This window comes from Patiria miniata, unplaced genomic scaffold (genome assembly GCF_015706575.1).
Source record: "Patiria miniata isolate m_02_andy unplaced genomic scaffold, ASM1570657v1 HiC_scaffold_7, whole genome shotgun sequence".
Classification (NCBI taxonomy): Eukaryota; Metazoa; Echinodermata; class Asteroidea; order Valvatida; family Asterinidae; genus Patiria; species Patiria miniata.
In genome coordinates, this window is record NW_024037074.1 from 21,430,606 (window position 1) to 21,446,384 (window position 15,779).

The following is a 15,779-nucleotide window of genomic DNA, read 5'->3' on the forward strand; positions in this document are numbered from 1 at the left end:
AAAAAACACCCCCTTCACCATAACGAATATAAATTGTTGCCCACTTCCCCGGAAATATAAGTGACCATTCACAGGTGTAACATAAGTAGGCATGGGCGTCGCAAGGGGGGGGGGGGCAAGGGGGGCACTGGCCCCCCCTCCCCCGAAAGCAAAAAAAAAGAAAACAGAAGGGGAAAAAATGAGTTCAATTTTAAATTTAATGAGTTGGGGGGCTAAATGTCCCTGCCCTTCTCTAAAACTGGTAAATGGAGAATGTGTTGAGAAAAACAGGCATTTTTTTGGCAAAAATATGTTTTGCCCCCTCTAGAAAACAAATCCTGGCGACGCCCATGTAAATAGGCCACACAATATCCAACCCCCATCCCCACTGGCTTCCCCCTCCTCTCCTCTGTAGTGAGAACTATGAATACGACGTTGTAAAGGTCAAGATCAAACCGCGTTTCATCTAAACTACCTAATTGTACAGTTGGTGTATACATGTACGTCCTTTATGGTTTGGCACCTTGAAAAATCAATGTTCAATTTGACTGGACAATATTCCAGCACAACATTAGTTATGAGCTTTATATACATGTAATGAGACATTGCATGAGACAATCGGTCGGCAATAAATACTTAATTTCATTCAACTGTTGACAGCAAGACCTTCCTAATCGGTGCGCAATTTAAAACAACATTTAAACGGTATGAATCCCAGCACAAACATAAACCTCCACAATATCAGCGATTTCAATATCACCATCTCCCCTCTATAACAAAAACCATTTCTCCCCGTCCCTGGAAATATTTCTCCCCATCCCCGGAAATATTTGTGACATGGTTGACGGGTTGTACGGAAATTGGGCGTTCCGACTAGCACCTTTCACCCTAACTAGCCCCTCCCCTATATTGACAATATGTCCTGGACCCTCGCACAATCTATTATTGGAGTTATTATCGAGATTTCACTGTATACAGTAATTATTACGAAACAGTCAACTCCACCCATCTAGCGGGTGCCGCGCGAAGCGCGGCATCCCGCTAGTACATAGTATCCAAGATATTCCATTTAAAGGGAATATACATCATTTGCTTTTGCTGTAATGTTCAGAAATGGATGGAATTGGGGGGTTGGAAATATATAGCAAATATAGTTACACTGACTTTTTTGAGGTTTTTGGGTTCGAAAATGCTATAAAAACCAAGAAAAACAATCATTTTCCTGTAGTCTGGTTCCCTGACTCCATATAAGAAGAAACAGAGCAGTTTACATACATTGGGGAATTGTAAGGTCAGGGAACCAGTCTAGCTGGCTTGTACCCGTTCATAGGTGTGTAATCAATTGCAAACAAGTGCGATGGTCACTGAGTATTTGAAAAAAAAAGCCAGTTTTTTCCAACACTGGTCGGCCGACCAGCATTGGAAATTGATACAAAAATACCACTTTTCTTGAAAATGACAGTATACCAGGTGCCATGATTTTACAGGATGCTTTACACTGTCATTCACTAACAGTCCAGCAAGGTACCGGTATTTCAAAATGATTTGGTAGTTTTATTTTTTGATGTTTGCAAATGTTGTATTTTCCCTTTAAACCATTAAATAAACTTGAAAATATACTTAAGTATCATTTAAACGTAGTCATCTGAAAATGATTGGAAAGTGCCCTTTTTCTAAGAGCACTAATTAACTATTGCACAAAATGTAACTGATAATATGTATGTGGCAATTCTAAAAAGAAATGTTCAGGTTTTTAAAGATTTGTTCATGAGATAAAATAGTTTGCTTGAAAAGCTGGATGGTTCCAAAACATGAAAATCTATTTATTGGCCACAGAAACAGTTTCATGATACTTATACATTACAACAACACAGCCAAACACTGGGTCTAGCACCAATTAAACAAACTTGTTTCAATTTCCTTCAACACTGCAAGCAACGTGACATGGCTCTCAGCACATAATACATTATTATACAATTTAAGTTACAGGTGAGTGAATGAGGCCAAGTTCAGGTGTGGTTTAAGGGTCAGATGTAATAAAGAGAGGAGTGTACAACCTAACAACTCCACGTACACACTTGACAGGAAAAATAAACCCTCTCAGCCCCCCAAGAAGGTATCTCCAAAACTGAACATGCAGGTGGACACGTAGGCTGCGCAGCATAAAAATGTGCATACTTGTATAGTACCATGTTCATGTACTGTGTTGGTTGTGCCAAAATGTGTTGGACTTCTACACTTACAGATTTTCAGGGGGTCAAGAAAACTGATGAAGATGATTGAGTGATCTATTAATGGAGTGATCCGTTTGCTACATGGCATATACAGTTTTTGGCATCTGACTAGCATTTTTTGAACAAAGACAAGGCAACTGGGGGACTGCCATTGAAAGTAGGGTTGGACAATGGAAAGCTCAGTTGGTAGCGCTACCTCCATGGTAGCAGCATCAAACCCCACTCAGGTCAATGTCTTCCTGCAACGTTAAAATTAAATTCTAGATGAAACTGTTACTGCTTACTTAAGTACACATTTTCACCGAGCTTTTTTTCTGTAGGTTTAACTTTATTCATAATCATAGAAAAAAAAAACAATCTACGGTATGTACAATGTATGCATGCACAAAATGTAGTATGTATAAACTGACTGTTTGAACATTTGAGTAACGTTTCTGTAAAAGATCAGTAAAAATTGTAAAAGAGATATACTAATCCTTTCCAATGGTTTCTTCCCTCAAAATTACGGGCCACATATTATATTTTAACTGCGCATGTAACACAAAATTATTCAGACAAAAATTGTATTCCATTCACAGGAGTACCGTATATCAGCAGTTCCCTGTCATTATTTCAAGCATTTTACTGATGAGTACAAACAGCCCTCTCCAATCACTTTCAAACATCAAGTCAGAGTTGACATTTAGCTGGCCCACTTGGGATCAGTAATTTCCCTAGCCCTGGGCAACCTGCTAGAGCAATATTACAACACAGCTACACACTAATCTGATTATAATTGGCATTGACAATAACCATTGGCAGTAGTATCCTTCCCCCAGAACATTGACAAGAACTCTGACACCTGGATGTGCCCTTCAGCAGAGCTCAGAGGATCACAGTGGTGGTGGGCTGAAGGGCTGAAAGGGCTGAATGGAGTAACAAGAGTTGTCCAACTTGTGGAAGTATTTGTTATCAGTCATATCAGCCTGACCCAAAATGATTTCAAATATTAATTTAGCCTCTATTTACTCAAGTGACTGGTCCATAGAGACTCGAAAGTGGTTGGACAATGCAGCGTTCACTGTAAACTGTAACAATCTGTTACTTGTTGGGTACAATGTACCGGTAGGTTTGAGCAATTCTTATAAACATGAACAGTGATCGAGTTCAGTGTAGACATGCAGACTTCTGTGTGACAAACGGTCCAAAAAGTATTTCCATTTACGTTCAAATGAGGGACGAGTCGCCATTGTTCTCACTTACATGCTCATGAGACAAGCTCAATGTCAAGTTTATTATAAGTAAATTGACAATAGGTAAATGGCCGACTTGAATACATTTGCATTAAACTGGCAACAGCTCAACGCAAATGTGTTCAGTTGAGATAGGGTTTCGCTTTTGGTACACATTTCGAATTTTTGTTAGAATGATACATGTATGTCTACCGGTATAACACTACGTAAAAATACCAGTACCTAGCAAAATGCACAAAGTCTGTCATTGACTACTTGCAATGGATCATTCTTTATAAACCATCTTGTCAAAAACAGGACGCATGCTTCAATCCTTTCATTTACATCTAACACCAACATGCAACACTCTCAAAAACTTCTATTTGTACACGTACCGTAGTTTATTGTAAATATGCACTCACATGTGACTTAATCATTCAGGTTCAACTATAACACTCAGACAAACTGTCTGCATCTGATGGGGTGTATTGACCTTGCGCACTATTGTGGAAGGAATTTAACTACCTGCTGACGAGCAGTTATATCTAGTGATGGATATTCCCGGATTAGGCTTTTTATTCTGTATATAATGGGTTCTTTTTAGAATTAAACACTAAAATGTCGGCAGAGTGTATTTAAATACCAAGTTAAAATTCCACAATGTCCCTGACTTAATGAGGGCAAGGACGTGTAAATAGCAGTGGCAGAATAGTCTGTACAAGACTCAAGGTGTTCTCAAATATTCACCATGATTCATACATTGTAAATAAGATAGAAAAATCAAACTCGAATAAAATGTTGTGGTTTTAATTTTGTCAGATAACTTGAGAAAACTTTCAATTATAGTATTTTTAATTTCAGATTTTGCTTAATTGCAAATATATCCGGACAAACCTTCAAAGAGTAATACCTGTATGTACAACCAGCACAAGTATGCATTAATATAACAGATCTATGGTTTAAATTGAAAAAGTTTGAATAATTCACCAGTAAGCCAATGACATTTTTTCAGTTCAACCACATTATGTGCAAAGCATTTGAAATCAAACTTTTAATGTACATTACAGATGTAATGAATGACTAGTGCAAAACTGCAACTGCTGCCACATGTCATGGGAATGCAAACGATTTGATGTCGCAAAACAGTCGATGGAATCGTGTTCAACTTTCGCAAATTCCCAGCGGAGAAAACAAAATGTTGGAGAATGCCTTGGTCATCTGATGGTGGCCAGCAAAGCATACTGTTGGGAAATGCTGAGTTTCCACAGGTTCTTCTCAAACTACACAAACTCAGGCAACATGCAATAGGATGAGTACAGCGCACAGCTGCATTGCATACTTTAATTTCATGCATTTAGATTTACATATGTGTACAAACATTGTACAGTAGAACACCATTATGACGAACATGATGGGGTCCATAAAAAAATATTTGTTAACGAATAACGTTTGGTCGTTCATTGTAGTGATTTTGCATTATCATAAAAATGTATATTTTGGGAGCCAAAGGAGACGTTCGTTATAGCCAAATGTTCATTATAGCAGTGTTGTTTTAGCGGCATTTCACTGTACTAATACAATTTTTGTTAATTGAACTATTGGTACATGTACCGGTATTAAAAACCGATCGATTGTTCATACAATTTGGTAATTATTCACAATCTTGACCTTTTTCTTTTCTCAACTTAGAGAATGACCTACATGTAATCAACTACAGTAAATCTGAACCCACATGTCTGATCAGTCAAAAGATCCTGCATTGTACTCAATACATGTACATGTACATTGCATACAGCTAGTACATGTAGATGGACAAAGATATAATGTTTACAGTTAATCCTACTCTTCATTGCCTAGCACTGAAGCAGTAAACACAGGTCAACAGTCTGTATGGCTGACAAATCCCTCTTCAAGAAGCTATTCCCTGTTATATTCCCTGCTATTCAAGCCAAATGATGTTCAGCTGGTGCTCCAACATGCAGGTACACAATAGTGGCTTTGGATGTCAATTAGAGGGCTTCCATAACCCACAACAAAGGATTGTGGTGTCAATGCTGGGCGCTATCATGACATTAGCCAGACCAGGGCATATATCGGTACATGTATATTATAGTTTATACAGTAGTATGAAAAGTCTCATTTTACTCTCTGATTCTAGTAACACTTCACTTGAGTTTTGCCGAGCCACAACTCAGGTTAAGGGAAATACATGCATCCTTGTACGTTTTTATTCCTCCATGGTTAAAGATCCATCAAATTTTGTTTAATGCATACGAAACAAACAAGTGACTTCTTAAGCTCTAAGATCAGGCCCGGTTAAGTTACAAGGCTTGATTAATCATAGTGATGACCATGGTTCCTCTCTTGTAAAGACTAGGATGTGATAGTGGCGTGAAAATTACATGTACAGCATTCTGATGTTAAAAAAAATCCATTAGTCCGCCATGCATACAACAGCTACATGCAATGTACATTGTATGTCATCCACACTGCTAACATTAACGCCACATTCTCCTAACTTCACACACCAGGGTAGAGGTAGTGTACATGTAGATGTATTGGTATTGGAGTAGTGAGATATCCATCTGCATACATGTAAGTTTTTGTAACAGTTGTAATGGAGCGATTAGCCCAACTGCGTCTGGCCGTACGGTACTATCGCAAGCTCTGTAGTACGGCCAGACAGCCAATGCTCCCCTACACGCTGAACTCTGATGTAGCGATTTTGCTACCGATTTTGATCGAGATTATCTTTTTATCCAGGACAGAAATTTCCAAACTTAAGGTTCCTACTTGTAGAGGAACTCATACCTTTTCGAAAAAACGTTCTTTTATCCCGAAATCTTCATCCATCTGGTCAAAAGATGACATTCAGTCATCATCGCCCACGAAAATCATCCCGAAATTTTCCCCCCATGCGATTTCAAAATGGCGGCCGCATTGTAATGTATGCAATATGCGGGCGTGCTTGGGTAAGGTTATGAATATGCATTATTCAGTTCATGACCTCGTGTTTGTATGGCCAGCTGCGCCGCGCGCCCGACAAACGTCATGAAATTCAATGCATATTCTTAACTTGCCCAAGCGCGCCCGCATAATGCATACATTACAATGCGGCCGCCATTTTGAAATCACACGGAGGAAAATTTTCGGGACGATTTTCGTGGGAGATGATGACTGAATGTCGTCTTTTGGCCAGATGGATGAAGATGTTGGGATAAAAGAACGTTTTTTTCAAAAAGGTATGAGTTCTTCTACGACTAGGAACCTTAACTTTGGAAATTTCTGTCCTGGATGAAAAGATAATCTCAATCAAAATCGGTAGCAAAATCGCTACATCAGAGTTCAGCGTGTAGGGGAGCATTGGCGGTCTGGCCGTACTACAGAGCTTGCGATAGTACTGTACGGCCAGACGCAGTCGGGCTATGGAGCGATGTAATCCACTACACACTTTTTTGAAGCTGGTGTAATGCTTGTACACTGTACATGTACATGTACTATATTACCATACACCGAAACCTTATAGTGACCCAATGGGGGCATCCATAACAAAGGTTGTAATACTCTGCTAGTCACACCAAACTCAGATCTGTTATTCGGATTCATATTTCCAGCACAAGACTACTCAGCGACAGTGTGCTTTCAAATGCATTGTGCACATTTTTTATGAAACTGCACAGGTAAAACCCATGAATTAAACAAATCTGCACACGTTTATGAACCAGGCTTTAAATTCACAGCATATTTTGAGATTTCTAAATTTGGTCTCAACAAAGTCTACAGGTGTCTTACATGTATCACAATTAACACTAAACGCAGTTCAGCATTTTATCATTTACGGGCTAAATGCAATACTTAATTTATACACAGTACTGCACGGCACAATTTTGCAGAAATCATGAATACACAATTCTTGTAGAAATGTCCTGTTAATACAAAACTTACCTGCACTTGAGTTGGTATAAGATGGCGACTGTGCAGATGATGAAAAATTATAATCATCTGCACTCAGGTCAGATTGGGAAAAACTGCTGCCTGTCCTCCCTGATCAAGAAAAGGGGGAAATGAAACCAGAAACTTGCAATTACTTAGCGTGTCAGGTATAAAATATCTATTCTAAAAGACAAGTTAGTAAAATGGAATGCTCCAAATTTTAGATGTCTTACATGTACATATGACAAGCCAACCTAAAGCTGAAGAGGGTTGGAAACCACACTAATACACTGGCATAAATAGGACTGTATGGTGAGACAACAGAGGGTACATTAACATGTAGTATGCCCCAATGGAGTCTGCGACAAAGATTTTCATTTTATATGTCTGACCTACATGTACAACATGTCCGTACATGTACATGTGTTGACCTGTAGGCTCTGTAGCAATGAGAAGGAAAATGGGAGCAAAGCCTTAGTTCATAAAGTATCCATAATTTCAATGTTTAACAAACTTTTAATAATGCCTTCATTAAGACATCCATCCATGAAATCACCGACAAGGTTTCTCTGTAACAACCAAAATGTTGCATTGATAAATTGATCATACTCGGACATGTATAGTGTCAGACCTGTATCAATTTCTATATATTGCAATATTGCATCTATACAAGGGCCTCAGGGCTTTCAAAAAATACCAAATGTGAGGGTACATGTAGCTAAAATATCCTATGTGGCTGCAGTCTTCATTACTGTGGTATAGAATGGATCGTTTGGGTTTCCGTAATACAACTGTACACATGTACCATTGGGGTGATTACTTGCAAGTGAGTGGGAATAAACTTGTACTTAATCTACATGTACATGTACTGCATGTATTTCTAATTTGTCTGTCTGAAATGCCTACTTGTTTGTTAACTCAAAAGATATAAACTGGAAAAAAAAACTGATTTGTCACTTGGCCAGACCTTTTACTTTATGGCAAATTCTAAGTTCTAACTAACAGTACACAATCACGTGACTAGGTAAAAACATATCGTCGCAGAGCTGACATACCGACGAATAAGCGAAAACCCTGTTTCGAGTAATTAGCGTTTGAAGTTGGACATTTTTGTGGGCGTCGTATTTCACCCTTAATGTTTCGATAATAACCCTTTTGGCGTATATTCGAAATAAAATAGGAAACGTAGTATACATCAGGTTACTTATTTAATCAGAGAACTTGTGCGATATGTTTTTATTTGATAGTAAACGTATTTGTCAGTTTGTCAAATTACAAAATCCCAAGTAATAGCCAGTTGTTCTTCACACTGTTTGTATGCTATTCGTTTGTTTGTCGGATCGCATGCGCACGACAAACTGACGAATAGCATTCGTTGGTACTTGGAACGCACACCTTACATTAGCTGGTTACCAGCAAAATTCCGTATTCGTCACTATGTCAAATTATGGATTATTGTGACTGATTCGCCATAGGCGGGGCTCTGAATCTTAAAATCCAGACAAGAATTAGGAATTTTGGCATAAATACTTGAAAGAGCAACCTTTAAAAACCACAAAAATAACAAAATCTCAAAATCGCCAAAATGGTCGATTCGCCGGTATGTCAGCTCTGCGACGATATCATGAATGCTTGTTAATTGTGTCCGGCACTGTATAACTGCCATCTTCTAATCAACCCCACCTTAATAAACATCTGTGATTTTTACAAGTGCCATTCCAATCATAAGTGACAACTTGAAGTGTCTCTCACTACTTCAAATTCTTCCCAAGCATGCACTTATGTTTCAGAAGTGTACAAGGAATCAATCATGTTGCCTACACCTTCACATGCAGCAGCTTGTGAGCACAATATTCCCAGATTAAAGAGCACTTCTTGCCTACTACATGTACTGGTACATGTACAGGTACATGTACAGTACATGAAGGTCTGCTGGGCTATGACACCCCACAGCATGCACAGATCAATGTGGCCTGTTCAGCTCATGTTCCATTTGTTCTCAAAGCACTCCATAATACCATAATACAAACATACGCATAGCAAAGGCCTTGTGTCTTTGCCCCCAGCATGCCATCTCATGTCATTCTTGTAACAATTTGCACTCCCGGCTGGCACTCCATCAGCAGACTTTGAAATTTAGGCCATGATTTTAGGCGAGGTGCATCAGAAATGCTGAGTAAAAGGCCAGGAGACCTTATCACTAATGTAGTGACAGGGTATAAGGGAGAATGGGAAATTTGCAAGTCTTGTGACTGGTTCATGTTAAGCCTGATAACCTGACAATGTTTACTGTGTATTTTGTCATAATTTTCACAAGAACCAGGATTTTGGAAGTCGGGTGTTTTGGTTTTCTTTTTTCTGATCAAACCCATCTCAATGAAGGTACCATACATTTGGTTTCAAGCAGTTATCAACAGATCCAGTCAGTTTCATCCATATTGAGCCCAATATGAACTGCTGAAACTAATAGTTGCCACTTTTCAATTGTTCATGCAAAAAAAGAATATGAGCAAACCGACCTTGAGAAACAAGAACAAATTATGACAGTCCATCGTCACCTGAGAGACATATCAAATACAGGACAATAAATCTCAAATGCTACATGAGTTGGGCTAAGTGCAATCATTTATCAACTCGGACACCTGTAAGCTATTAGGAGCTGTTGGCTGGGTAAATAGCCACTACACATTAACAAGTTTGTCCACAGATAAACCTGTTGGTTAGATGATCATGGAGCAAGGATGGATGGGTGATCTGCCAAATTCCATGCATGTACAGCATAAATCAAATGGAAAAACACTGTGATTTATACAACAATCACACAAACTTATGTCATGTATGTGTGCATTTAAATTAAGTGTTGAGCTGTTTCTCTTGCAATACATGTATATGGCTGCTTGGCCAAATCATTCAGGAAAGTAAACATTTCCAGGTGACAACTGCTCTATCCTTTATAACAATGGCCAGCTTAAATTGAACCCTACTGATACCAGAACAGGTCAGACCTGTGTTTACGTGATAAGTGAGTCTGAGGTTTGTATTGGTTTGTATTGGACTCACAAATTTGATTTGAAATTCGAAAAAATCTGAAGGGCTTCAAATTAACGTTTATGCACACAAAATATAGAAGAACAGATTAACAATGTATAAACTGTGTTCTAAGCAACAAGGGCAAATACCTTCATACATGTACATGTACATGTACAATATACATGTAGAATGAATTTGGACAGTTCAATAGAACTTACTTTAAATAGGGCACGTCTAGCTTGACTCTGGCACATAAATGTGCCTTCAATAAATACTGTGTTGAATTATGGCAGTGTGCAGTTACAGTCTCTGAATAATAGATTGAACATGTATCAAGTTTCTCCAATCACTCAACCCTTCACATATCCCCCAGGAATGAGCATAAAAAACAAAGTACTTTAAGAAGTAAGTGGAAAGAGCAGACAGCCCGTGATATATGATGTGCCACAGGCTACGAGTGATGGTATCTGTCAGTACTCCGTTCTAAAAAAGACCCCATGACACAGTCATATTACTAATACTCACTGTCTGTTGCAGAATCATACGCTTTTCCATTTTGCGCGCCCATCCTGTATCGTTTATTTCCAATACATGTATAAAGTGGATGTGGACTGTCGCAGGTACGGTGGTGTCTTCTTTCTCACAATTGTTCTGTCCAAGATGTCAAAAGGTGTAATGATCGGATCCAAAATGATCAGCCCGGTTGATCATCTCGGCAATGTGGCTCCATAACACTTCAAGCCCCTGTCCGGTACCCACTCGGCTGGTGATCAAACCCTTGATGTAACAATGCCCATTGCCCAAGTGACAGTGGGGTGGTACTTTGCTTTCAATGGCGCACTGAGAGGTTCACAGTTGGTGGACACACACCGGCCATTCAGACACCTGGTGTGAAAGAATGTAAAGAATAGGAGTTAGGTCTGGCGTTAATCAGGAAGGGCCTGCTGGTTTGACATTGAGACTGCTTGGATAATGTTTGTTTTTCTGGCCTGGCAGGGGAGACAGCAATTAAGAACTTTTTGGGGGTGCGCTTCCTTCAAAAGAAATGTTTGTATTTGAACTGTTGAAACCAACTCCAGTTAGTTGCTACGGCAAGATTAAAATCGGCTAGAACTCTGAAAACAGGAATTGCTTCTGTGTTCTTTTGGATCTAAAACTTATTGAGAGAAAACTTAATTTTAGTTCAAATGAAATAGGTGAAATATTAAAAGCATACAAATGTCTAATGAAATTGAATGTCTTTACAAATGTGTGGATGGTACCAGTATGTAACACTGTCTTAAATTGGAAATTTAATGTAAACATTGAATAAAAAATGAACATGCATGTGCAATGTACATGTATGTTAATTTGTTTGTTCAATGTTTACATTAAAATTTAGTACATTGTACATATACCGGTATAAGCACAGTAAACAACCCTTACGAATGTTACCCATTCTGACATACATGTATGGTAGGTTTTGACTTTCAGTATTCACTGAAATTTCTTAATTTAATAAAATAACTATGTTGTGACCAGTACCGATAGATGTACATGCAGCTTCACTCTATAAAAACACCAATGAAATTTTACAAAAAGCTATCGATGTTATGGAAACACTTTGTTTTGTTGTTGTACGGATGTTACATTTTATATAACGTTACAGACGTTATGTATTTGTACATGGATGTATGTACATGTAGTGTGTTTGAAATCAAATTTACACACGTGATAAAAAGCATACTGAGTCATGGTTTTCTAATTTCTGTTATTTTTTTTTTTTTTATAAAATATGAACCTCTCTCTACCTTAAAAACAAGAACTCACAGTAACCCTTGCATTTTACCTAAAATCCATAATCCTAGCCCCAACACCAGTTTTTGACCTCTAAATTACATTTTACCACATCCCATCTCACTGGCAAACCACTCAAATGAAAGATATTGTTGTCCCCTTTATTTGATACCACATTTAAGGTTGTAATGCTTTTACAGGTAGTTCTGAAGATTTCATAAATTTTCCACTTTTCAGGGATGCCCACTTTCCCATGGAATTACCTTTTTTCTAATTGAAGTTTGAAATTTTCATTGAAACACTTCATTCAAAGGGAAGAATTCAGTATCCGGCCACCACTTATTCGCCGTCAAAAACAACAATTTTCACCTCACCATGTGCTTTCATGGAATTGGAAGATGAATCCATGAGGCTTTGGAAAACTGAAAGCATCCAAACGAAAATGTGTTTTTAGGGCCGGCACACCGGCACATTTTGGGTGCACACATCGTTCGGACAGCCGATCGTGTAGGCAGCCTTATTGAAGAATCTGGAAGTATGCGGTGCACATGACAACGCACTAGCCAATAACATGCGATACCTTAAAGTCATGAATATTAAATTTCTCATGAATATTTAACTTATTAAATATTCATTAGTGTTATTTCAACGGACATCTTCAAATGGACTCTCAACGGCAACAAGCACACATAGTCGAGTGGATAAGAAGTCCTGTAATTAGAAAGTTTCTCCCTCCCCCCAGGTTCGATTCCCAGCAAGAACAATGGATGTTCGTAAGTGACTACATTTGTAGAAGAGGGAAGGAGAGAGGTGAGAGTCGAGGAGGGACAGAAAAAAAATAACAATGTCATATATAAATGTAAAATTTATTGAAAAAAGTGGCGGCCGGATACGGAACTCTTTCCATAAAATGGTAATCGTTATCTTTAAGATCCAATTCCTACAACATGTTTTTAAGACTCACCAAAACAGCTGACTTAAAGGGAATGTACATCATTGGCTTTTGCTGTAATTTTCAGAAAATGACTATTTGAGGGGTTAGTATAATAGATCAAATATTGTTACACTGACATTTGTGGAGTTTTGTGTTCGAAATTGCTGGAAAAACTAAGAATTTACACAAAATTTTCAAGTAGTCTGGTTCCCTGACTTCACTAAAGATGAAATGGATCAATTTATAGATGCCGGAAAAGTGTAAGGTAAGGGAACCAGTCTAGCTGGCCTGCAACAGTTCATGAACATGTAACCAATAGCAAACACAATTTGAAATTAAAAAAATGCTAAATTGGGAGCAGAAGTTGAAAAATAGTAAGGTTTTTCCAACGGTGGTTGGCCGACCACCGTTGGAAATTTATACAGAAATACCACTTTCCTTGAAAATGACATCACAACAGGTGCCATAATATTACAGGATGCTTTAGATTTTCATTTGCCAACATCCTAGTAAGGTATTTCGTAAAAATTTGGTAGTTTTGTTTTTCGATGTTTGCAAATGTTATATTCCCTTTAATGACACTCGAAAGGGACATTCTGATATTTCTCGACATATCCTATCTGGTAATGACACCCTCTTGAATATCAGCAGATTTCATTTTGTGTAAAGAGGGCAGGGCATTGATTTATGAGGGAAATTACGGGGCAAAAGATGACGACAACCAGAAACCACACTCGAAAACCAAGATGGTGACAGTGGCGAACACAACATTGAAAGCTTGATGCTGATTGGCTGATAAAAACTATATATATTTTTAAAATTTGTTGGCAAATTGAAAAGTGCTTTTAAAACTAACTACAACCATGAGTTACTCTTAACAAAAAAGACTAGTTTAGCCTGCAAAAGTCACTTTAGTATTGGACAGTCATGATCTGCAAAAATACCCGTAAAATGATCATATTCATGGCAATTAAAATACTGCGAAGCAATAACAAGCCCGACTGCCTCTTGCCGTACATACTATCACAAGCTCTGTATAACGGCCAGACGGCCATTGCTCCCCTAAACGCTAAAAAGTGATGTAGCGATTTTGCGACCAATTTTGATCGAGATTAATCTTCTCATCCAAGACAGAAATGTCCAAAGTTAGGGAACCTAGTCATAGAGGAACTCATAACTGTTTGAAAACATGTTCCTTTATCTAGAAATCTTTATCCATCTGGCCAAAAAACAATGAGCAGTCATCAGCTCCCACAAATATCGTCTCACAATGTTCCTCCATGGGATTTCAAAACGGCAGATGCATTGTAATGTATGCATTAATATTGAGTGATAGAGATACTACAAAATAATTTTCTAAATTTAAGCTCTTTTTATTTTGACTGTAGAACGTCAAAAGTACCCATGCCACTTTTCCTAGTTCCAGATCGGTTTAATCAGTTCAGAATCAATCAAAAACTGCTTTGCGCGAAAAAAAAATCACGCGAGAAAATTAATTTTTCAGCCAGAACCACCCCGAATCAAGCACATTTTCTGATATAATAAAGTATTATTTAATTTTCCAAAAATAGTTCATTCAAGAGAATTCCAGCAAATCTTAAAAAAAGAAAAGGAAAGATTTCCATACTGGGCCGCCACACTTTTCAAGTGCCAAAAAGTTGCATCCTTTATGGTTATTTGCTCCATTTTCCCTTCTCTACTCTCACCCTCTCCTCTCCTTTTTTCTGCAGCGCAACGGCACGAACTCACGCACGGACCGAAAACCTTTGACCCAGCACAGAATACGTCACACAAAATTGATTAACTCACTTGGGTTGTAAGTGCACGGGCGATCCAGAACTAGGCAAAACATAGTCATTCATTGGCGAATTTTCAATTAGAGACTCTACAACTTACTTTGATTTTACAAACATTCGATGGAAGAGTTTATACGAGTTACGACTGTAGAATACAAACAAAATATTCAAAATCACACGGTCCGAGTGATGTACCGAGGAGAAAATTTATCGTCTATTCACAGCCCCCATTATTTTCTACAAACTTTCAAACATGTAAAAGTGCAAGTCAGAAATCTTGCCAAAATTCCTAAATTCTAAAGAGTAAAGACAAAGTAAAGATTTTATCCAAAACAAAAGATCTTTGTGTGTGGGCAGTGCCAGTGGGCTATGCAAAATGGTGGGCCTTTCAAGAAGCTTACAATTTTCCTTTTCAAAGGCAAAGTGCACTTCGTCAGTAAAAAAATTATTGGAGACTAATCCAAAAGAGGTAGGTTTTTATTTGAAGCGATCCGGAACTAGGAAAAATCCGGAATTAGGAAACACTGAACTCGCACAACAGTGAAGATGGTTGACAGGTTGAGTGCATATCATCATTTATCGACAACAGATCAACGGCAGGCTAGACGACGTTACAACAGACAGTAGATTCAAAGCTCAAGCATTTCCTCCAGCATTTGTCCAGAATATTTTATTTATATTCATATACAACACTTACCTCTCGCACGTAAAATCTTGATTCCTCTTCAATTTTCCGAGTCATCGGTGAGATTGATAAATGAAAAGTACGAAGTTGAAAATTTGTTCTTGAAATATACCATGCCGCGTAAACAACTTAGGCCTACCTCGCAACAAATTCGTTTACTGTCATGACTGTCGATATGTCCATGTACATGTCATGACTGTA

At 38.2% G+C, this 15,779-nt stretch overlaps 1 protein-coding gene across 1 annotated transcript in view; it reads right to left on the reverse strand.

Annotated features, from left to right (window-relative positions):
- LOC119744827 (F-box/LRR-repeat protein 7-like) overlaps window positions 1-15,756 on the reverse strand; it is a 46,907-nt gene extending 31,151 nt beyond the window's left edge. The window contains exons 1-3 of the mRNA XM_038220986.1: window positions 15,591-15,756; window positions 10,913-11,272; window positions 7,370-7,468 (exon numbers count right to left, since the gene is read on the reverse strand). Of these exons, the coding sequence (XP_038076914.1) occupies window positions 7,370-7,468; window positions 10,913-10,955 (142 nt within the window). The 5' untranslated portion in view covers window positions 10,956-11,272; window positions 15,591-15,756. The remainder of the gene's footprint in view (window positions 1-7,369; window positions 7,469-10,912; window positions 11,273-15,590) is intronic.
- Window positions 15,757-15,779: the final 23 nt, after the last annotated feature.